At 49.7% G+C, this 22,517-nt stretch overlaps 1 protein-coding gene across 3 annotated transcripts; it reads left to right on the forward strand.

Annotated features, from left to right (window-relative positions):
• Nucleotides 1-11,580: 11,580 nt before the first annotated feature.
• Nucleotides 11,581-17,387, forward strand: Lysmd4 (LysM domain containing 4). 3 transcript variants are annotated; one of them, XM_076544619.1, is made up of 5 exons: nt 11,581-11,663; nt 11,906-12,090; nt 12,671-12,960; nt 13,295-13,320; nt 14,644-17,387. In XM_076544619.1, exons 3-4 carry the CDS (start codon nt 12,679-12,681, stop codon nt 13,304-13,306), a joined length of 294 nt encoding a protein of 97 aa, XP_076400734.1. In that variant the 5' UTR covers nt 11,581-11,663; nt 11,906-12,090; nt 12,671-12,678; the 3' UTR covers nt 13,307-13,320; nt 14,644-17,387. The 3 variants fall into 3 exon arrangements, with proteins under 3 accessions (XP_076400734.1, XP_042133706.1, XP_042133703.1); XM_042277772.2 differs by lacking the exon at nt 13,295-13,320; XM_042277769.2 differs by lacking the exon at nt 13,295-13,320 and having other exon boundaries at nt 11,653-11,746.
• Nucleotides 17,388-22,517: the final 5,130 nt, after the last annotated feature.

A 22,517-nucleotide genomic window follows, 5' to 3' on the forward strand; every position in this document is an offset into this window, starting at 1 on the left:
AACTACATCTGTCAAGGAATGTTAACTTAGAAGCCACAGGATTGTGTAAACACATAACTCGTAGCCTTTGTAAACAGCTAAAAGTGGGACTGTGTGCTGGGAATGTGAGCTGTCCTTTTCCCATGTGTCCCGTGCCTAAATGCTAAATAAACTTGCTAGCCTCCTGTCATTCATCCTGGAACTCTATTTATGCAGCAGAGTCAAGGTCCTGGCTCCACCTGAGTGGGGCTGGCTGAGGGGCCTGGAGCATCTCAGGCCTCGGGTGGAAGTGCTAGGCTGGATCTCTTCTTTGCTACTGACAGACTCACAGTATCTGTGACTGTCAGGTGGCGTCACCAGAAGGTGGTAATGACAAGTGGGGGCGAGTTGGAGGAAGTAGCCCACTGGAGCACGCTCCAGAAGATTACTGCCTGTCTCAAGCCACTTCCTGCCTCTGTGCTTCCTGTCCACCATGAGCTGAGCCACTTTGTTACATCATCCATTGCCACCAGAGTGCTCTGCCTCACCGCACACAGGCCAAAGGCAGCAGAGCCCAGGACCTGAGGCCCAGGCAGCCGGGAGCACAACAAAAATCGTTCTTTGTTTCTTAGGTGTTTTATGTCACAGTGATTAAAAAAAAAATTAATACATATTCCGTTATCTCTCATTTTAAAGTGTTCACATATTGAATATATTAGGAGTCTCCTCTTAATTGTAAGCATTGCAAAGGGCGAGATGGAGGGGAGTGTTTTTCCCTCTCTATGAATTCCAACAGACAATGGAGTTTCTACTTCTGCCACTGAACTTGTCATACGTAAAGCAAAGAAAAACCATGTCGACTCAATATCTCTAAAGGTCACCTACAAGACATCAATCACGGTCCCCAATGTTTCCCTGAAGAACTCTAGTGAAGTTTCACTCATAAGACTCCTCCCACATTCCACCATTAGGACTAAACACCATTGTCCCCCAGTGCTGTGGCCCTGTGAGTCTCCACTGCTCACATCTCTGTCTTCCTTGAGACGATTCACCTGGCCCGGTATAGAATGGGATCTCCTTCCTGCCCCCAGGATTAATCACAGCACACAGTCCTGCTCAAAAATGGATCTGGATGAAAGTCTAAAAAAGTGAGTCTAGATGGTGGGGCTCACAATGCAAGAGCTGTCGCTCTGCTGTTCCCGGAGACTGCAGCCATGGCTCTCAAATTCAGAGAAAGCTACAGTCCTGATGTAAACCCAGGCTTCTCCAGTACTGCTCAAGTGATGAATGAAATCCCTGGACCCTGTCCCAGGAGGCCACTCTTCAGAAATAGGCAAATCAGAGGCCTTGTTAACTGGATGTGTGAGAAAGTCCAAAGTCTGCACTACTGCCCTTTGTTTTCAGTGTTTGTGACTAGTGGTGTGTGTGTGTGTGTGTGTGTGTGTGTGTGTGTGTGTGTGTGTGTGTGTGTGTGTGTGTGCGTGCGTGTGTGGTATGGAAGCACAGGTGGCCCCTCCTCGTCACGTGTGTCGTCCTGCCAAGGGTGCATATAGTGGAAGCAACAGAGCCTGGCTAATGCCTTGGTCTGCAGGGCCACCATAGCAAAAGACCATGGCCATGACTTGGCCATCAGGAATGTAGTATCTGGGTTCTGGCGGCTGGAGGCAGAGATCAAAGTGTCAGCAGGATCCTTTCTCCCTGGGCAGATCACACCCTCCCAAGTGGCCTCCTGTGGCCCTTCCTGTGTGGCCAGGGTGCCCTGTGTATGTCATGATCTCCCAAGGACACCAGTCAGACTGGATTGAGGCCTTGTCTTTACTTAAGCACAGCTTTAAAGCTCTTCAAATGTATCTACACGTCCCAGTACAATCCCATCCTCTGGTGCTGTGCTGGCCCGTTTTCTGTCACCTTGGCACAGATAGTCATCTGTGAGGAGGGAGCCTCAGCTGAGAAAATGCCTCCGTAAGATGGGGCTACAGGCAATGGGGGAGGGCCTAGCCTATTTCAAATTGTGCCACCCCTGGGCTGATGGTCCTGGGTTCTATAAGAAAACAGGCTGAGTAGGTCAGGGGGAGCAAAGCCGGGAAGCAGCACCCCTCCATGGCCTCTGCATCAGCCCCTGCCTCCAGGTTCCTGCCCTGTTTGAGTTCCTGTCCTGACTTCCTTCAGTGATGGGCTATAATGTGGAAGTGTAAGTCAAAGAAACCCTTTCCTTCCCAACATGCTCTTGGTCATGGTGTTTCATCCCAGCAACAGAAACCCTAGCTAAGACAGGGGCTAAGAGTTAGGATTCCCACACGTGTCTGGGCTGAGCAGGAATCAGTTCCCGAAAAGGCAGGCTGTTCCTTCTCTAAGAATGGCACCTCTCAAGGGTACTGGGACAGTTTAGATGGTGCTGGCTCTAGACCGTGTGCCCCTTGTGACTCTGTCCTGCAGTGGGGCCAACCTGACACGAGCCAATGTGATTCCCAAACCTGGTTAGCTGGCTTCCTGAGGGCCCTGCCAATGGGTGATGCTGACATTTGAGTTTACAGAAACCAGTAGGGGCTGAGACTGAGTGTGTCCCTTCCTCCCCATAGCACTGAGTTGGTGCCACAGCATTTGGATCTCCTCTAAACTCTAATTCTCACTAACCAGTCTTCCGCATGACCCTCGATGCCCATAACACTGCCCTTCCCCCGCCTCCCAGACACAACGGGGGTCCCAGCCATATTTATCTCTGGGTTGTCCTGGTGTCTCCTTTGTCTTCTCCACTTCTGTGACCCCAATTCCTTTGTTGTGGCTGTTCATAGATAAACCCTGACTGCCACTGAGACTTAACTTTCCAAGAGCCTGTGACATCTTGTGAGGCTCTGAGTGAGGGTCCAGGACAGAGCAGATCCTCAGTGATGGGGTTTGGGTGTCCTCCATCCTTGAAGAGACCATCTGCTCTGCGGTCACTTGTTAGTCCAATATACACTCCAGTCCATTATATTTAATCAGGTCTGGTGCTGTAGCCATGGGGCAGGGAGCCACAAACACATCATGCCCCTCCTTTCCACTATCAGGCCGTTGAGACAATGAACCCCAAGGAACTGGAATTTCCCAGAGTCTCACGATGGGAAACAGGAAAGGCTGGGACCTCGGTCACAGTCAGAGAGCTTGTCTCCCAGAAGGGATTTCACATTGTTCTGACAACTGGAAGGACAGCCCGGGAGCAAAGGGCTGAGACAATTATGAGTCACTGTGAGCAGGACCACACCTCGACCTGGGCTCCTTGGCTGTGCATACTTCTTGCCTTCTGTGTAAACCTAAGTCTCATGTCGGAACCCTGAAGATGGACTTGGGATCCCTGGAGCCCCCTGTTCCTCATCCCATCATGATGAATTGTAAATCCCCTCTCTCTTCTTTCCAGCATGTTTCTAAAGGCCTGTTGAGGACAAGTGGCCATCCCTGGCTTGTTAGGCCCCATCCAAGTTCTGAGCACTCTAACATTGAGAATGTTCTGTGTGTACACAAGATACCTGGGCTTGACATCTGTTTTAGGGTAGGAACAGTTGGCACAGGCCCTTGGGAAACTTGCTCCTATGTATAAGTGAAAGGTCCCACAGCCTGGGAAACACTAGGACCTTACCATCTACAGCCCAGTAGGCTGGCCCGCTTTTGATAACCCAGAACTTCCCCCAAACAGGCTCTGCAAGCAGCAATCGATCGGATACCCTGAATGGATTTGGTGGGGTGCAGGAACAACCTGTGTGACCTCTGTTTCTGTCACTCCCCAGTCCCTGGCTGCATATTGCTTCCACCTGCCCCTTAGTCTGGGTGACCCACTCCCACTCTGGCCCCAGAAACACCGCCAATATAGCTCCAACTCTCACCTTCCTGGTAGAACAGCCCCTGATCTTCAGCTAACTTGAAGGCTCTGAACTCTGCCCACTTTCTTGCTGTACCCGATCCTACTGCCAGGGGGAGGAGATGGGCAGAGGACAGAGAGCCAGAGCTAGGAAAGGCAGGGTGGCAAGGCACTGGGGTCTTTTGGACAGCACCCTCAGCTCCCTTCTCTGTCCTAGTCTCTGCCAAGTTATCAGCTGCCTGGCCTGACTCCCTCCTGACTTCAATGTATCTCTGCCTGTTAAACAAGGCCCTTGAGAGAGGAGGCCTCCAGCCAGGGAAGTCCCAGACACTGGAGTTCAGCTCCAGCAGGGAGGCCCCAGAGCAGGGCTATCCCACAGAATATGCCCCAAGATGTGTTTATATTTTCTAGTAGTCAGAGTAAGAAAGACTAAAACAAACTGGTGGAATTAATTTTGACAGCATAACATCTAAGTTATACCAAAGGCACTTCAGCCTCTTTCTCTATTCTGAGCATTTAAAACCCAGTGTGGGCCCCAGGAGGATGGCTCAGCCAGTGTAAGACACAATGGCTGGAGTTGGATTCCCAGGACCTACATGGTGGAAGGAGAGAACACACTCAAGCAGGCTGTCCTCTGACCTCCACACGTGCGCGCGCGCGCGCACACACACACACGCTAAATTAAAGCATCAATTAACAAAAGTCTAGGGTGATGTTTGTAGTTAGTCTGTACCTCACTCTGAGCCGTCCACTTCCAAAGGTTCATCAGACCCCTGTGGTGAATAGCTGCCTTGCCAGGGTGAGGATTTCCTGGTGGGATGCTGCCTCCACAACACTCATATTTCACATGAGCGGCCAGCAAACCCACCACTCAAATAGAGCACATGGAGTCCTTTTGAGAATATGGTTCAGTGGAGAGGGTGCTAGCCTAGCATGCCTGAGGCCCTGGGTTTGATCCCCAGCACCCATAAAACCATGCTTGATGGCTCATACCTGTAATCCTATTACACAATTGGTTGAAGCGGGAGGGTCAGGAGTTCATGGTCATCTTCAGTTCTATGGTGAGTTTGAAACAAGCTTGGGAGCAGGAATCACTCCATTCTCTCCTCTCCTCCCTCCCACTACCTGGCCCATTTGTGCTGTTATTACAGACCACTGAGATAAGGTAGGTAATTTACAAAGGGCAGAAATCTGTTTCCTTACCATTCTGGAGGCTGAGGAGGAATCTGATATCAAGCTGCCAGAAGGCTCTGTCATCTGCTTGGAGAGGGTTTCTCTGCTTCAAAGATGGTGTGTGTTGCTGAGCCATCCTGGGTGGAGGTGGGGGTAGGGCGAGAAAAGCCATGTCTTCCCCAAAGTAGAAAAGGCAGCAGTCTGAAGAAGTGTGTGCTTTAACCCCATTCATCAGCTCTTAAAGGCCCCACATCTTACTGCTATAATATCAAACACCTGTACCCTAGAGGCCCAGAGCACTAACGGGCTGTAGAATATTATTTTAAGGTATGTTACATTTGTTAATTTGGTGGAACATTTGTCTAATGATGCAAAGATGTTCTTTTATGCGGCATTTGTTTAACTCTGTGAAGCTGTGTTACTTTACCTGTCTAAAACACCTGATGGTCTAATAAAGAGCTGAACGGCCAATAGCAAGGCAGGAGAAAGGATAGGTGGGGCTGGCAGGCAGAGAGAATAAATAGAAGGAGAAATCTAGGAGAAAAGAAGAAAGAGCAAGAGAACAAGGAGAGGAGGATGCTAGGGATCAGCCACACAGCCAGCCACAGAGTAAGAATACAAGTAAGAGATACAGAAATAAGAAAAGGAGCCGGGCGTGGTGGCGCCTTTAATCCCAGCACTCGGGAGGCAGAGCCAGGCGGATCTTTGTGAGTTCGAGGCCAGCCTGGGCTACCAAGTGAGCTCCAGGAAAGGCGCAAAGCTACACAGAGAAACCCTGTCTCGAAAAAACCAAAAAAAAAAAAAAAAAAAAAAAAAAAAAAAAAAAAAAAAAGAAAAGGAAAAAGCCCAGAGGCAAAAGATAAACAAGATAATTTAAGATAAGAAAAGCTGGCTAGAAACAAGCCAAGCTAAAGGCCAGGTATTTATAAGTAAGAATAAGTCTCAGTGTGTGATTTATTTGGGAGCTGGGTGGCAAGCCCCCCAAAGAGCAAAACAACCAACAACACTAATGCACACCTTTCTGTCTCTGAGTTCATATATTCAGAGATGAGACCCCATGTAAATGGGTCATAGGTTTGTTTTTTTTTTTTGTTTTTTTTTTTTTTTACCTTTTTAATTGGCTTCACTCAACAGAATGTCTTCAGGAGACCTCCATGTTGCAGTGTGTGTCAGAAGCTCCTTCCATTTCAAGGCTAAGTAATATTCCATGTATGCCTTCTATCACGTTTGCTGTAGCCATGCACCTGTTTGTAGGTGCCTGGAATGGTCCCAACTTTTGGCTACTATGAGAATGCTGCCATGTGCTTTTTTGGTATACAGACCATACTTTGTGTTATGTACCCAGAAGTGGGCTGGGTCATCTAAGTCTATGCTTGAATTTTTGAGGAGCTTCACACCCCTCTTAACTCAAGCTTACTGAAAAGTAATTTGCTGCAATTGAAATTAGAACATTGCTGTTTTCCCAGAAAGTTCTGTGAACCACTTTATAAATAAATCCCATTCCCTCACTGCACCTTTGCCTCCATCTCTAATAACCCTAATTTCTGTTCCTATTATTTTGCAAACACTGTCGTTTAAGGCATCTGGTTTCTTTCCCTTGACATCATGCTTTTGAGATTTGCTCAGAGGACCCATACATCATGGGTTACTTTTCATCCCTGAGAGGTTTTTACTGTAGAAGTGCCATCATCAACTTTGCTATTCAGGGATTGATTTGGGCAATTGTGAGTCACACACCCATGTCTCTTCCTGTTCTGGTCTTCATTTCTTGGGTAAATACTGACCCAAGGAATTAGTGTGTCCAACTTCTCAAGAGCCCAGGTCTTTGCAGCATCAGCAAAGAAGCATTGATATCTTGATGAGATGTGAAAATTGAAACCTTGCTTAGACTTGCCAATGGATCTGAGTGATGTGTAACACAAATCTTAAAAGGTCTTATAAAAAAAAAAACCCAGAGCCAGATATTGAGGTGAAAGCTGAAAGATCAGAGAAGCAGAACAGCCAGCCACTAGCTTAACTCCACAAAATCCTCAACCTCAAGAGAGCGAGTTCCTGTTTCCTCATGCCTTATATACCTTTCTGTGTCCTGCCATATTACTTCCTGGGATTAAAGGCCTGTGTCACCACTGCCTGGTTCTCTTTCTCTTCTCATACAGCCCAGTGTGGCCTTGAACTAATAGAGATTCAGTCAGATCTCTGCCTCCCAAGTGATAGGATTAAAGGTGTGTGCTACTACTGCCCGACCTCTATGTCTAACTTAGTGGCTGGTTCTGTCCTCTGATCCCCAGGTAAGCTTTATTGGGGTACACAATATATCATCACAGTGATGAGTGATGGTGAGGATGTCAGATGCCCCATCTTGAGGAACAAACATTGAATTAGGCCTTCTAAACCCTGGATATAACTCCCAAATGTTGGAGCTCAGTTCAAAGGATTACCAGAGAAAGTTGAAGAATAGGAAAAATGATTGAGGGGAGACCTTGGGGATGAGGTCTTACTCCTCACAGGAACAAAGTGGGGGTGTCAAGCCCCACCTCTAAAATCTTTCAATGCCTACCCATAGCATACAGAAGGAATGTGGATGTGATTCTGAGGAAATTGAGCTGAACCCTAAGGTGAGGACCTCTAAGAAGCCCTGACTTGAAACAGGCAAGGGCGAGTGGCCTGAAGTAACCTGTGACGGTCCACAGGAAACCTCTAAAATAGTCCATTCTAGAAGGCACCGTGCTCCCCAAGGAAGTTCCTTGGGTCTGAAGGGCAGTGGTCCCAGCTGACATCTACTTAGCACACGCTTACTCTGTTCAACAGGTTCCTGTCTCCAGGAACCGCCCACCCTCAGCCCTGGGGACAATTGAGTGTGATATAAACGGATACACAGACAAGGGGAATTAAACTTCACTTGATGAACCTGTCCCGATGCGAGGCTGGGCCCTCCGGATGTTCATGTTAGGGCCCAGTCTCGGTCAGGTTCAGCGGCTTTGACAAAGTGCCTCAGACTCATTTCCCACAGCTCCAGGAGCAGAAAGTCCTGAGTCAGGGTGGTGGCAGTGGTGTGGTTCGGGGATGGGGGGTGCGCTGGGGTGTCTCTTCTGGGTTGCAGACTGCTGCCTTCTCTTTGTGTTCTTGTGGTAGAAATAGGGCAAGGAAGCCGTCCATCCACTTCACAAGGACACTGATCCCATTCCCCTTCCTAAGGCTCGGCCTTCTAAAAGCTCACCCCGGAGGGCGGGATTTCAACAGCAATGGAAGGGGATACCTTCGTTCAGTCCACGGCAAGCCTGAATAGGAATTTCTTTAATGAAAATGAACTCTGTGCTTCTAATTATGTCCTCTTGAGGATATTGTAGCCAGCCAGCATTTCCTGCTTACTGTATGAACAGAGCCTGCCGAACACTCACCAGGGATCATCCTAGCAACGTTTCATCTTCACAGTAGCGGGGGTTATTTCAGACCCCGGTTTACGGATGAGAAAACTCAAGTGTGAGCACGCTTCCTGTAGACACAGGTGAGAGCGCTTTCAGAGTGGGACTCCTCGACTGGAGAGCATGTGATGCGAGGCTCTGTGATGGATGCTCGTAGCAGGCAAGATGAAGAAGGCAAATGAACACAACTCAGGCTGAAGTCACTTAAAGAAGACCGTCACTTGCCTGTGTCTGCTACCCCTGGGTGTGTGTAGGGTGGTGCCGTGGGAATTTTTCTCTTTATATGACTTTTGGGAGATTGGTGAAGACAGTTCTTCCTAATCACAATAGCCTTTCCATGTCAATAACTGTGTTTCAAGAGTAAATGAATCTGCTTGATCCCACTCCATGAAAGAGCTAACTGATTCTCTTGCCCCGTTCCTCACTGTCAGGAACGTTCTGGTAGCGGAATCTTTTAACAAGTCCTGATCACTTCACTGGTCAATCCCAGCATGGGAGCTCAGAATCAGACTCCAGTGGGACACAGTGTGAAAGTGACTGCTTCCTGATCTCACAAGTGCTCCCATGGAGTCACACCAGTGCTCCCATGGAGTCAGACTCTCACAGGACACAGTGTGCTCCCATTACACTTATTTCTTTGTCCACTTTCCCAAGCATATTCTGCAGAACACACATGACAATGTGGTGCCTTTCCCACATCAGTTACCTAGAAAGAATATCTTGACGTCACTTGAGTTTACTTGTATTTGACTGTAAGGATAATGGGGATTGTTTTCCTGTATCTCTTAATGAGTTATTTATATAATTGGCAATTTTTCTATGGAGTGTCTTTTCTTGCTTAGATGAGAATGCTTTTTTATATTTTAAAGATATGAACACATCAAAGATGGCAAACATTTCTATACAATTCATGATAATTTGTTTGAATTTTCTCCATTTTAAATTTCTCTCTCTCTCTCTCTCTCTCTCTCTCTCTCTCTCTCTCTCGTGTGCATGCATGTTCCTGTGTGTTGAGTATGGGCATGTGTGTCATGCACATGTATGGCAGTTGAAGGACCACCTCAGAGGCCTGTATGCATTCCCACATGTTTGAGACAGGATCTTTTCATGTTCACCACTGAGTACTCCAGGCTAGCTGGCCCCAAGGCTTCCAGGGAATCTCTTCTGTCCACTTCCCACCCCGCCACTGGAGCAGTGGAAATTCAGACCCACACATGGGCTTGGGAGGATTCAAACTCGGGACCTTGTGTGGCAAGTGCTTTACCGACTGAGCATCTCCTCTTCCCCTTCTTTAACTTTCCAATGATGTTTTATGTAGAAAACACAACCTCTTCCTTTCATGCTGATCATACCCTCCCTCCCACGAACATCGTCTTGGTGCAGTCAGCTCTGCTACGCACGGCCGTGCTTCTTCCAAAGGCTTCGTTTCTAACACGACTTGTCCACAAGTGGAAACCAGAGCCTTTCATGCTCTCCCCTTTACGGGAAGAAGGCTGTGTTCCAGCAGCCACTGGATTGTCCTGAGTCGCTAGAGAACACATCACAGAAGAAACCAATTCGAGACGATGGATCATTCTCGCCACCCCTGACCACCTTGGCTGATTGGTCAGGGTTGACTTGGTCACCGACAGCCATCCGAGCCATGAAGAACTAGCCATGACTGCTGGGGCTTCGTGAGGAGTGTGTGTCGTGTACACAGACCACGAGCAAACATGCATGAAGTGCAGGGCATGTCTGGACACTAAGAGAAGAGGCTTTCCTAATAACTGTGCTGTGATAACAGGCATATTCTGGGATTGTTCCAGGCAGGACTGGGTGGCCATCCCAGGCATCGGGGACAATACAGTAGAAGAAGGGGACCAAGGCTCAGGAAGCTTAGGGTCAAGGTCACAGTTGGTGAGTGTCCAACTGGCTTTAGACTCTGCTTCTCTCCTGGCATGGCTTTGTGACTACTGTTAGCTGCCCTGTCTCTTCCATTTCTCTTTACAAAATGAAAGGACAATGCTTATGGAATTCCACTGCAGTTCTCCGATCAGCCCTGGAGTTTGGAGCCATATCCTGAGAGCTAAATAGTTAGCCCTGCCACCTGTGTCCTCCTTCCCAGGACAAGGCCAGACCTGGGAGGAGACAACATGTTTGACAAGCATTGGAGGACCGAGTGGACATCTCTGCTTGTGGGCTTGGTCTCCGCTGTCTTAGGATCAGAGCATTGGACCTGTTCTTGTGGCAGGGCCCCCGGCACACTTTAATGGGTGGGTCATACCCCTCAAATTTCTCAGGCAGCCTCATCCAAGCCGGGGAAGCTGTCACACATCACAAATACCTCGGTGGGGAACATGAGTGTGTGTCTAAAGGAACTGTTAGGCATATTAGCAAGCCTAACCTCAAACACCAGACATTTAAAGCCAGAGAGAAGGGCCCTGTGGCTGGCAGAGAGGGCCATGACCCAGTGCTCTCCTGGTCGTAGACATTTAGAATAAGACTTTTAGTTTTATTCTAAGCCATAGGAGGGATTTCTGGGCTCTTGTTTTTGTGTTGATTCCCAGAGAGATTTAACACCTTGACCCAGTTGCCAGCCAGACATCTTTGGTGCACTGCAGGTCCAGGTCACTTAGTGTCTTCTTTATTTATTGGATGAGTCTGACTCCAGGATTTTAGCCCTTGGCTGTGTTTGTTGCAACCATTGCCACAGATTATCACCTGCTTTTCCTTTCTTTTCTGAATAGCAGGGGCTCTCTGGTTAGCCACAGGTGGTATATATTCTTGTTTATCTAAATCTGGTCTGTGTTGTCACGGCAATATTTCACATCCCTGGACATTTATCTCCAGGCGGGGGCTGGCAACCATCCGACCCATCAAAGGATAGGGAGTCGAGGACCCAAGGGTCAGGATGCCGTGATGGGGACGCTCCTGGCTACGGATCAGGACACACACGAGTCAAAGGTCTCTCTTGCCGCGAAGAAGACGGAGGCTCAGCAGAAAGCCGTGGCCACCACAGAAGAGGCCGGGTTCCAGGCCAGCCTCAGAAGTGGAAACTGGGCACGGCCGGGGCCAGCGGGCTGAAGGGCGAAGGTCCTGGACCGGGTGCTGGAGCCCCACCCTGGAGCCCCGCCCATCAGGGCCCGCCCCTCCGAGCGCTCTGACCTCTCAGCACCTTCCGGCTCGGCCAGGGCTCTCCCTCCTCGGAACTCATTGGTTGACTCTCAGTCCCCGCCCCCGGAAGAGCTGCTTATCGCAGCCAATCGGCGGGCGCGGCGGCGGCGGAGTCTGGGAGCGAGGTACCCCGACCTGGAGCAGGGGCTGCGGAGTTGACTTGCGGCACCCGGGCTTGCGGGGGTCGCTTGTCACCGTGGGCACGCGGGTGGGCTGCTACTCCAGGGCTGGTGGCCGTCGCTGTGTCCCGGGAGGGCTGGTGCCGGCTTGTGGGGGTGGCAGGATGTGTGTTCCATGGAAAGTTGGGGCCCGGCCCGTGTAGGCCCAGGGGTGGGGCCGCCTCAAATTTGTTTTATCTCCTGCTTAGGGACACCCCACCCTGTCACTGAAGGGAAACGGAGGTCTCTTCCGGCTGCCCCGGGTGTCAGGGGCTCTGAAATCCGAGACTGGAGGGAGATGCACTGAGGCTGGCTGTCCCCTCTAAAGGGCCTCTCGGAAGGCACCGCCAGGAATGCCTAGCGTCCTATTCGAGCCATTTGGAAGGGGAAGGAGGTTAGTTGTGGCTCTGGCGTTTGGCTCTAGGTGACAATAAAGGGCGCATGGGGGTGTAATGAATGCAGAGTGACCTCGAGAAAAGGGCAGCTTGAACTTTGACAGGCGTTTTTCCATTGCTCGCCTCTCGGGTCAAAGTCAGCTAGGGTCAAAATAAGAGACTTTGCGACCCATGGTTGCCCTCAGCTGTGTCCTTGGCCTTCCAGAAGACACCTTGGAATGCCTCACGAAGTTTCTGTACAAAGATTCTGAATGTGAAGTTCTCAGTATCTGGTTGCTAAGAACAGTACTCTGAGACACAAGTGGCGTCTGTGTGTGGGCTCGGGGAGGCACAGCTGTGGACGGGGAAGGAGGGTGGGGGATCTTTTGTGTTTCTGTACATAGTGAGCAGTTAGGGAAAGCATGATTCTATTCTGCCTAAGTCCCACGTGGGCTAGTGTGAGGATGTTGTCGATCCGTCCTGTGGGTGTTTGCTGAATATTCGCAATATTAGGAAATTACTAATGAGACAGTTCTCTTTAGGAAGCCAGAGGGGAATGAATAGGATTTGTGTAGAATTAACCCCAGGTTTGGTTTGCAGTTAAGAAAATGAGGCAGAAGGAAGTGTTAGCCAAGACCTTCCAAGGCCCAGCCGTTGTCTGTAGGACGCCAGACAGCCACGTTTACATGTTCAAGAATGGCAGTGGAGACTCCGGGGACTCCTCTGAGGAAGAGTCACATCATGTGGTGTTACGACCCCGGGGCAAGGAGCGCCAGAAGAACAGCATCCAACACCCTCAGCAGCCCGGAGCGGGCAGCGTGGTTCTGCTGCAGCGGGAGCTGGCCCAGGAGGACAGCCTCAACAAGCTGGCTCTCCAGTATGGCTGCAAAGTAAGCTGGCTCAGTCCCCGAGTAAGCCGACTGCTCAGTTAGTTGGGAACCTCAGTTAAGGTTGTGTTTTCCTTTGCCCCGACTTTCCCAGTGACGCTATGAAACTGTGTGGTCTTTTGAGCACATTGGATCTGAGATCTTAGGGGCTGGAGATGGTAGGTGGAGTTTGGCCCAGTGTTCTTGGCATGCTTACTTCTCTCACAACTTGTATTCTTCCGACCTTTTCCTGCTCCGACTGATAGAGTTTTGCCTTCTCTCTATTAGAAACTGTATGGTCTAGCCTCTGTCCTGTGCGTTTGTATAACCATATCTTTCTCTTTAATTATGTTTTTAGCATTCAGAGTGATTAACAGTGGCAAAGTAAGTAGGAAAGCATTTCTGGAATCGCTCTTTTCTCCTGCATCAATACGGCTCGTTCCCCGCTGCTAACTCCGTGCTATAGACTGATAGCAGCTTTCACCCAGGCTGCCTCAGCTACACCATTAAAAAACAAGAATTTTGACCTCCTAAAAATGGTCTATTGTTTATCTAACAAGACCCAAATGAGCAAAAAGATTGTGTGGGTGTGGGAGTCTTTCCCGGAGTAGTAGAGGCTGGTCTCCAGGGACACATGGCATCTTTGTATTACATCAGCCTTTGTGTTTGCGTCTTACCATCTGCTTCCGTAGGCATAAGCTACAGACCATGGGCTGAAAAACAGAGCCTTCCCAACAAAGGCTTGAAGGGTAGACTGAGTGGGCCTGTCAGAATGATGGTCTATAAACAAACCCAGAGTGGATTTTTAGTGCCCCCACGAACCGGTCCAGTTCAGTTGGCAACAGATACATGTGCTATTCCTTTCTGCGCAAAGAATGAAAGCTGCTAAGTTTCAGATAAAAAGCATCCCGCGAGTCAGTTCAGTGAGACTCTAAAAGTGGCTGCCGAATCAAGTCATCCCACACTATGGGCCAGAATAATAAACCCTGTGGGTTGTGCTTACATTCTAGATAAGTTTTTCAAAAGCAGCTTGAGGGGGAGTTTAAAATTTGGCTTCCTGTCCCTCCTTTTCTGTTAGAAGCTTTGTGTTACTCAATAAAATCCAGTCACGTTCCCCTTTCCGTCGTTGGGAATGGGAAAATCTCATTCTGGGACTCCTTAGGTTGACTGCTGATTTCCTAACCTGCTTCAAGTGAGAGGTAGGACCTCCCCAAGGTGAACTGACCTGGAGTCACTAAGTTCCCGTGCCTGCACGACTTCCAGGAAAGCACCGAGGGAGCCATCAGGTGGTAGAGTCCCTGAGTGTGTCCAGGGCCAGCTCAGGCTTCAGGGATCTTGTCTGGCCACTTGCTCAGCTGGACTCTGGTGTGAGAGGCGGGCACTGTTGCCTCCGAGCTTGACAGAAAGGGCAGCAGTGTTGGTCCTGTTTCACCTGAAGCTTCTGTTGGGCTCACAACACTTTCCCAAACTGACCTGAAATTGTTCAAAGTAGAACCGTTGACTTCTAAGCTATTCATTAAGAGGTTAAAAACCAAAGACCAAAAAAATCTAAAGCTCAAGTTACTCAGGCAAAACAAAGCTGTTGTGGGTGCAGTTTCTAGTCTTCATGGGCTTCTTCAGTGGGACCCCAGCAGGCTGAGGGTTTCTGCTGGGGCCGGGTACTGGTTTTGAGGAACTTTGTATGTTTATAATGCCTGGCTTCCCTAGGTTGCAGATATCAAGAAAGTGAACAACTTCATCAGGGAACAAGACCTGTATGCTTTGAAGTCCATCAAGATTCCGGTGAGAAATCATGGCATCCTCACAGAGACCCACCAAGAACTCACCCCCCTGGGGGCCCCATCCTCTGAGACCAGAGTGACCCTGGGAGAACTGTCTGAAGATGAAGAAGCCGCGGGGACAAGCGCCCAGGGAGACCAATTGACGGATTTCTTTAAGGGAATCGATGAGAACATCGAGCGGGCTGTGCAGTCTGACGTCTTCCACAGCGACAGCTGCTGCGTGGAGGCCGCGGATCAGCCACTGCTCCCCGTCACCCAGAAGCCACCAGGCGACGGCGCAGACTGCGGGATTCAGTGGTGGAATGCTGTCTTCCTCATGCTTCTCATTGGGATTGTGTTGCCAGTGTTTTATCTCGTCTACTTTAAAATCCAAGCCACCGGGGAAGCCTCAAGTAGCGTGAATGCAACTGTTGTCCCCAATGACTCGATGACACTGAGCCCAGTTCCAGCGCCAGCGCCCAGGTTGGCAATCCCAGTGCCCACCCTCCCCGCGTCAGGCAGCCAGGTCAGCTCAACCACCCAGGCAGGGGCCTAAGCTCATTTATTCTAGAATGGGCAATGCTTTGGCAGTTGGCTCTGGGTGTGTGTGGCTGTCACTGGCTGTTTGCCAGGCATGTTGCACTTTGCTTCCTGGGATGTATGGACAGTTAGAGAAGTTACCACGCCAATCTGGATTGTATGGACAGAGGAATGGCCTGGCCTAACCCAAGGATGCAGGATCCCAGACGTCATCGTCCTAGCAAGAGAGACGTTTACATGGAACTGGTGGCTGATTCTTGAAGACGTGTCGGGGCTGGCTATACAGCCCTTCTGGGTGAGCGCCCAAGGAGAACGTGATAAGGGATCTGCGATGTTGGCGCTCCCACTCTTGGGTGGGGTCAGATGACTGTCCCAGTGTCCCAGCCTGCTAATGGTTGGGGGGTGGGCTCAGCGACGCGTCCTGTGTCTGGGTAGACCAAGGTGCTATGCAGTGTGTCACTGAGTTTTAGAGCGACGCATTGCAGTTGGGACAGCCTGGCATGCCTGCCTCTTCACTCGGCCCCATTGAGGTGGTGGTGCTACTTCAGAAGTGAGAATGCTCAGAATCCCAACTGCCATCCTTTGACTTACGCTGCAGTACGGTCCCTCACACTGTTGGAGCTTTATGGTCTCACACATAGCTTAAGCCAGACACAGGGCCACCGCTCAGATTCACAGTAGGAGCATCTCTGTGGTGATGGCTCCAGGGATTCTCCCAGTGGGCATCTTGGGAGCAGCTGTTATTGGCGAGTAGTTTGAAGAGACTACATCCGCCATTAAGGTTCTAACACATGCACCTCTGAGGCCAACCCACTGTCCGACGCGTGTTGCCAAGGACAGAGGCCTCCACCCCCACCCCCGACCATCTGTGCCCGAAGCAGAGTATTCCCGCTGCCTCCATACTCTACCTTTTGGGTGTTGTCCTTAAACTTCCAGATTCTGTGTCTCAGTGTTCAAACCAGATGCAATGTCAGTCAGCTTTCTCTCACTGGACAAAATAATCTTGGCTCAAGATTTCGACCCATGGCCTGATTTGGGGGCGCCTATGGTAAGAACACACATCACGGAGGAGAGTGTGGTGGGACAAATTGTTCCTATGACCAGGAAGAGAGGGAGTGACAAGGGGCTTGGGTCCTGGTATCCCCTCCAAGGTCATGCCTGCAGTGACCTTGCCTCTCCCACTGGACCCCAGATCTTCCCAGTGCCAAGGTGAGCACAAGCCTTTAAGATGCTTGCCTTTGGGGGGCATATCCAAAGCCCACCAAGCTGACTCTGGCTGTGAGAGGCTGTAAAAGCGGCAGCCACCAGAGGGGCGAGATGCCCGAGGTGGTCCCAGCCACTCCCTGGTGGCAGTAGCCGTCCATGTGCTGCAGGGGTGTGGGAGAAAGGGCTAAGTCAGCCGGCCTTGTCACAGCAGGGAAGGGGCTGAGGTGGCCCGGAGCTCAGCTTCAGGGTGAACAGAAGGCAGGCAGGTCGCTCCAGTGGTGAGCTTGGGGATGGTGGCGCCACTTGACACTCAGGCCTAGAAATCTGATCGGAGGAGCAGAATATTCCGTGAGCCTGTTGTTCAGTTGTCTGAAAAACAGTCTGCCCAGGGTGTAGATAGCCAATTTAAGTCATCTTCAGAATTAAGTACTTTGAGGCCAAAAATAAACCGGTGAATCTCAATACAATAAACATCGATTATGTTAAGTGATTTCTATCTGGATGCTCATGACCATTGTAGCTGTGAAGTTTCTTTTAAATGTTTTTACCATTGACTTCAGCAGGCAGGGCCCAGAGTCCTGTGGGAAAATCGTTTTCGCTAGACAACGAATGTCTTTCCCCCCCTGAATTCTGTCGCCAGTGTTAGGGACTGATGGTGACTGCCTGCACACAGTCCTGTGTAGGCTCCTCAGTAGAACATGACAAGGGATCTGCAGTGTCCGTGCCCCCGGGGGTTGGATGGGGTCACATGACTGTCACAGTGACCCTGCCTGCTGAGGGCGGGGGTGAGTTTGGCGCAGAGATGTGTTCTGTCTGTCTGTCTGGGCAGACCAAGGTGCTATGCGATAGTATCAGTATGTCACTGAGTTTTAGACAAGTTACAGCGGTAACTTGTATCTCTGTATTTTTCTCAAGTGGAATAAAATATTTCTTCTGTGAAGGAAACACGACTCCCTCTTTTCATATGTGGATATTAACAGTTCAAAGCTGAGGAACAGCTTTGGAGAAGGTGGCAGTGGCCTCTGCCTCCTGCTGGGTCTGGGCAAGTTGCCGTGGCTCTTGCTGCACACGTGTGGCCAGGGCAGGACAGACGAGTGGTAACCAGTGCACTCTGGCCCACTGACCTCCATGATGTGCGTCATAGTTGAGTTAGGTCTGCGGAAGACTACGTGGAGTTCATTTCTGCTATTGCATTTTGGTGACTAGGGTGCTTTGGAAAAGATGGTTTACATTTTTAAATTAGGGGCATCTGTGTCCCTGTGGGAATGTGCATGTGAAGGCAGGTGCCCTTGGGGTTCAGGTAGTGTAGGACCCACTGGAGCTGCAGTTCTAGGCAGTTGTGAGCTGCCTGGTGTGGGTGCTGATAACGAGGTGGGTCCTCCGCAAGAGCAGTCAACACTCTTAATGGGGCCATCATCTCTCCAGTCCCCAAGAAAGTGAGTGCTTTAAAGAACCACCTCATCTTTTTGGGTGGGCATAGTGCTTCAGGGTAAACACTAAAACACTAAGGAATTCTCTTAGTATCGGATGGGCTGGCTCTACACCAGGGAAATAAGGCTCCAGGCTGGCTTGTGTTCTGCCTGCCTGAACAGCAGGGCACATGGACCAGGGGGAAGAAACACTAAAGGTCATGGATTCCACAGTCATGTGGGACAGTCCAGGCCCCGGGCTGTATGGACCTAGTGGAGAAAACTTGACATCACGTGAAAGATGGCTGCAGCCAGGAGCAAAACGTACTAACGTATAACCCGTGGGGTTCCTTGTTCATTGGATCCCATGGGAGGGCAAAGACTGTGTGCGGAACCCCTGCCTTCCCAGCCCCCTCGGGAGTAGGCCTTGCCTGTCACCACTCTACAGGTTGACATCTAAGAGCCTACAGCTGACAAACGGGGTGCTCGGGGACCTGCCCCGCCTGGCAGCCCCAGCATTGTGCTCTTACGGTTCCATAGCCTTTTGACCCTGCTACCCACCAGCCTGCTCCGGGTGGGGCTGACGGAGGCGCTGATGACCTGCCTGGTGTCCAGACCCTGGGGCAGCTGGGAGTCAGTCTCTGGAAGCATTGGTGGTCTCTCAAGGCTTCGGGAGAGAGTGGTGGAGAGAATTGGACTATGAGGCCTACAGGAACACTGGCCAGTGCTGGTCAGAAGAGTCCATTGCAGGCATCTAAGAACTGTGGCTGGCACCAGAGCCCACCTTCCCTTTTCCCTTTGTCGGGAGGGAGAGTGCTGGGGATTGACCCCTGGTCCTGGGATCTCTTCTACCACTGAAGTACCATTCTAGCTGGATCCTATTTTGTTGTTTTTAGGTTTTTAAATTTGATTCATTTTATTTGATTGGTTTTGCACATGCTAAGCAAACGCTCTACCACTCAGCCACATGCTCTGCCCTAGTTCCCGCCCCTCTGATTGGCTGGTGTAAGTAAGACTCATTCAGTGGATGTAGTATTTAAGTCAGAGACCCAGACTCCTTGTCTAAAGAAGTCAGCCTGGCTTCTGTTGCTAAGATCCTCCCACTTCCTCACTGCATCCCTCCCAGGGCTCAGCACGTGGAGGCGGGGTTCTTCATGCTCCTTACCAGGGAGAAGGTTTGGCTGGCTTCACCAGGCTGAGCAGGGGCACCTGGGTGGGGAGAGTGGCCAGGACTGCAAAGCCAGGTGACTCAGTGCAGCTGCTGAGGCCAGGTGAGGCTAGTGCCCCCGCCTCTCACCGCCCCCGAAGGAACAGCATGGCACTGGCAGCTTCAACCCATCACCTGTGCCCTTTCTTACCCCTGCTCAAAGTTGCAGAAGGTTCCAGAGCCTGCCCCACCCCGAGGCATCGGTGACAGCAGAGCCTCTCCATACCTCTCCAGGCCTTTTGGTCCAGGGGAGACTTCCCCAATTCCCCAGGAAGCATCTGGTTATTTAATTCAGTAAAATTGTTTCTGAGACAACCCTAGCCTATAATTTGCTATGGAGACTAGGGCTGTCCTCATCTCCTTAGTGCTTCCACCTTCACATCTGGCTGCATCTGGTTATTTCATTGCCCCAAATACAAAACACGTGCTACTCTTTATCTGTATTCCATCCATTCATCCATCCGTGCACACATGCTTTAGTTCTTCATTAACCTTTCAGAACACCAAGAGGTGATGTGCTAACCAGACAGGGCCCGTCCCCTGCCCTCAAGGTGCAGATAAGCTAGAAGGACACGTGATAAAAGTCTCTGGGTCCCAGATGTGTTATCTGGGAGAGTCATAGTTCGTAAGTTCTCTAAAGGATTGGAGCTGGCATTTCCTTAGCTACACTCAAAAGGACAGTGGAAGTCAGTGGCACAGTGGACGGGTGTGATATTTTAAGGGTGGAACATGGGAACTATGTACACAAGAAGCTGAGTAGCCAGTGACCTGGTACGTAGGGAGTGTTAAGGGAGTTTTGAGGAAATGTTGCAGGAATAAGGTCTGGGGCCGGATGTGCAGCAACCTGAGTTCTACATTTAAGGGCCTGGTATTATTTCAGGGAAATCAGAAGTGACTCATGGTGGCCTGAGGAGGCCACCACCATTGAATTAAGTTTCCTTACTTTCTATGTCCGCTACTTCTAATTCTTCTGTTCTTAGTTTCATTTGATTTGGAAAATTGCAGTCATCCTTAAATTTTCCCGATTCTTCTTCTCTATCTACAGAGAGCTATTGATGTTGTAACTCTCATTAAGATTACATTCATTTTCACTCAACCTTCCTGTTTGTGAGGTCTCCATTGTTTTTCTTGTTGCATGTCTAATATGCCATCATCTCATTAAATGCATCTTTTAATTTAGGTATTTTTAATTCCTGGAACTTTTTATACCTTTCAGTTTCCCCACCACTGAGTTCATGTTCCCAATAATTATTTGTTGATAAGAACTGTGTTAACACTATTTGCTAACTGTATCACTCATGTCACTCTGAACATATTTGGTGATTTCCCTACCCCTGGTTATAGATTTCATTATTTCCCTTAATGCCTGGAAATTTCTGGTTAGATTCTAGACATGGCAATATATTATTGGATGCTATGTTTTTCTGTCTTCTCTTAAAAACTGCTCTGTTCTGCTCTGGAGTACTTAGAATCAGATTGCTTCTTTTGAGCCCCCCCCCCCCCCCCCACACACACACAGGGTTTCTCTGTGTTACTGAGGCTTTCCTGGAACTTGCTGGGTAGAACAGGCTGGCCTTGAACTCACAGAGATCCCTCTGTGCCTGCCTCTCAAGTGTTGTGATTAAAGATGTGCACCACCACTGCTTGGCTGGAGGCTCATTTCTAAATACCACTACATCTATAAAGCTCTACAGGCACAAACTGAGAACTCAGGGCACGTCCACATAATGGATGCTAGGATGCTTTAAAAACAATGATGTTGGTTTCTATGAACTGACTATTCCAATGGAGTGATTTTCAGATATACCACGTATACTTGTACAAAAGGAAAACAGGAAGAATTACATGGGAAACTAAAGATTGGCTATCAACACTGGCCAAGTGGGAGATGTGGAGGATGGGGAACAGGGTACCAGTGTGACATTTCTGAGATCTTTTTGTACAGCTCCTAGAGAAGGAGCAATGGGGATCTGGGGTTACAACTCAGTGGTAGAATGCTTGCCTAGTACGTACAAGGTTTGGGATCAATCCCCAACACTGTCCCCCAAAAGGTTAGGATGCCATTCATAAATCCAAAACACAAATACATAAATGAGGCTAATATGGTGGAAGAAGGGTATGCAAAACAAACCCAGAGCACCTACAGGTGAGCCCAACTGTGCAACAAAGAACCGTACGCAAAGGAGACAGGAACGAAGTTACTGTTACGCATGACCTTGACTGAATAATGTAAAGCTAGGGCAAAGAACCTCCGACCTCAATCTTTCACATGCTCTAACGTAGCCAGTAAACGTGCATTCCCCAGGAAGGGATGGGATGGCAAATCCGTAACTAGTTTCTGTATGTACTAGAATGGAGGAGGCCAGGCGATCACAGGTAGGAGGAGCTGGGGTTCTTCCCGGAAGCGAAGCAAGCTACCAGTGAAGAGAGACAAGACAAAAAGGATGCAGCCAGGTGGACTCTGAACAGCCTGAGGCACGTCCATGAGTGGGCATCCCACAGCTTCCAGTGTGCAAAGAGAGCCCCATGCTGTTAACACCCCAGTAACAGTGAGCACACCTACTGCCTAGAGCTTGGTTTCAACATGTCATCCTCTAACAGAATGAACCAGGAATCCTTGAGGGAGCACCTGGCCCAGGTTAAGGAGAGGGAAAACACAAGTATGGAACATCTTGTAGTGCGAGAAGCAAGGATGTGCTGAAGCCTGGTCAGAAAGTGCTGGAGAACTGGTGTGTGAACCCGATGGTGTTCCTGAAGGCCCAAACTTGAACAGTTTGTGGAGCAAAATGATAGATTACAACCCATAGACCAAAATACATTGCTGTCAATCCCTAAAGATGCAGCCCAGTGATTGGGGAGGTCAGCCATACCTCAGAGTTTAATTCCCATTGATGAATGTAGAATATGGGCGAAGGAAACAGGGAACAGCTGAGCTAATAACTGCTGAAAACAAGATATAAAATGGGTGAAAGTGGGGGGAACCTAGTACTCAGGCTACCTCCAAGATACTTAGGGAAGACAGCATTTTACAGTGAAGCCTAACAGGAACCTTCACCGCGGCAAAGGGACAGCCATCTGTAGTGAGACACACTGACACCATCAGTTCCAGAACCAACTAGGACACATCCCTTTGGGCTCTTCTTGCCTATATGTAGCACCTCATCCCAGTCTCCGCCAGACTCCCCCACAGCTGAGTGGTGCTTTGCTGGACAGGTGGCCGGGGGTGGGCTGCAGTCCTCCAGCTGCCACAGGGTTCTGCAAACCACTTTCTCGGCTGCTGCCACTCAGACACAAAATCAGCTTAAAACCGAGCTAAAGGCTAGAACAAGGCACCCATGGGAGCTGACGAGGAACTCGAAGTGAATTGATATTAAGTAGCTGCAGCTGCGATTAGAATATTTTTAGCCACAGGATTCGAGCAGCTTTCAAAACCTGCTAATAAGAGCCCCATTATAGCCA

The sequence above is a fragment of the Peromyscus maniculatus genome, chromosome 1 (assembly GCF_049852395.1).
Source record: "Peromyscus maniculatus bairdii isolate BWxNUB_F1_BW_parent chromosome 1, HU_Pman_BW_mat_3.1, whole genome shotgun sequence".
NCBI classification, from domain to species: Eukaryota; Metazoa; Chordata; class Mammalia; order Rodentia; family Cricetidae; genus Peromyscus; species Peromyscus maniculatus.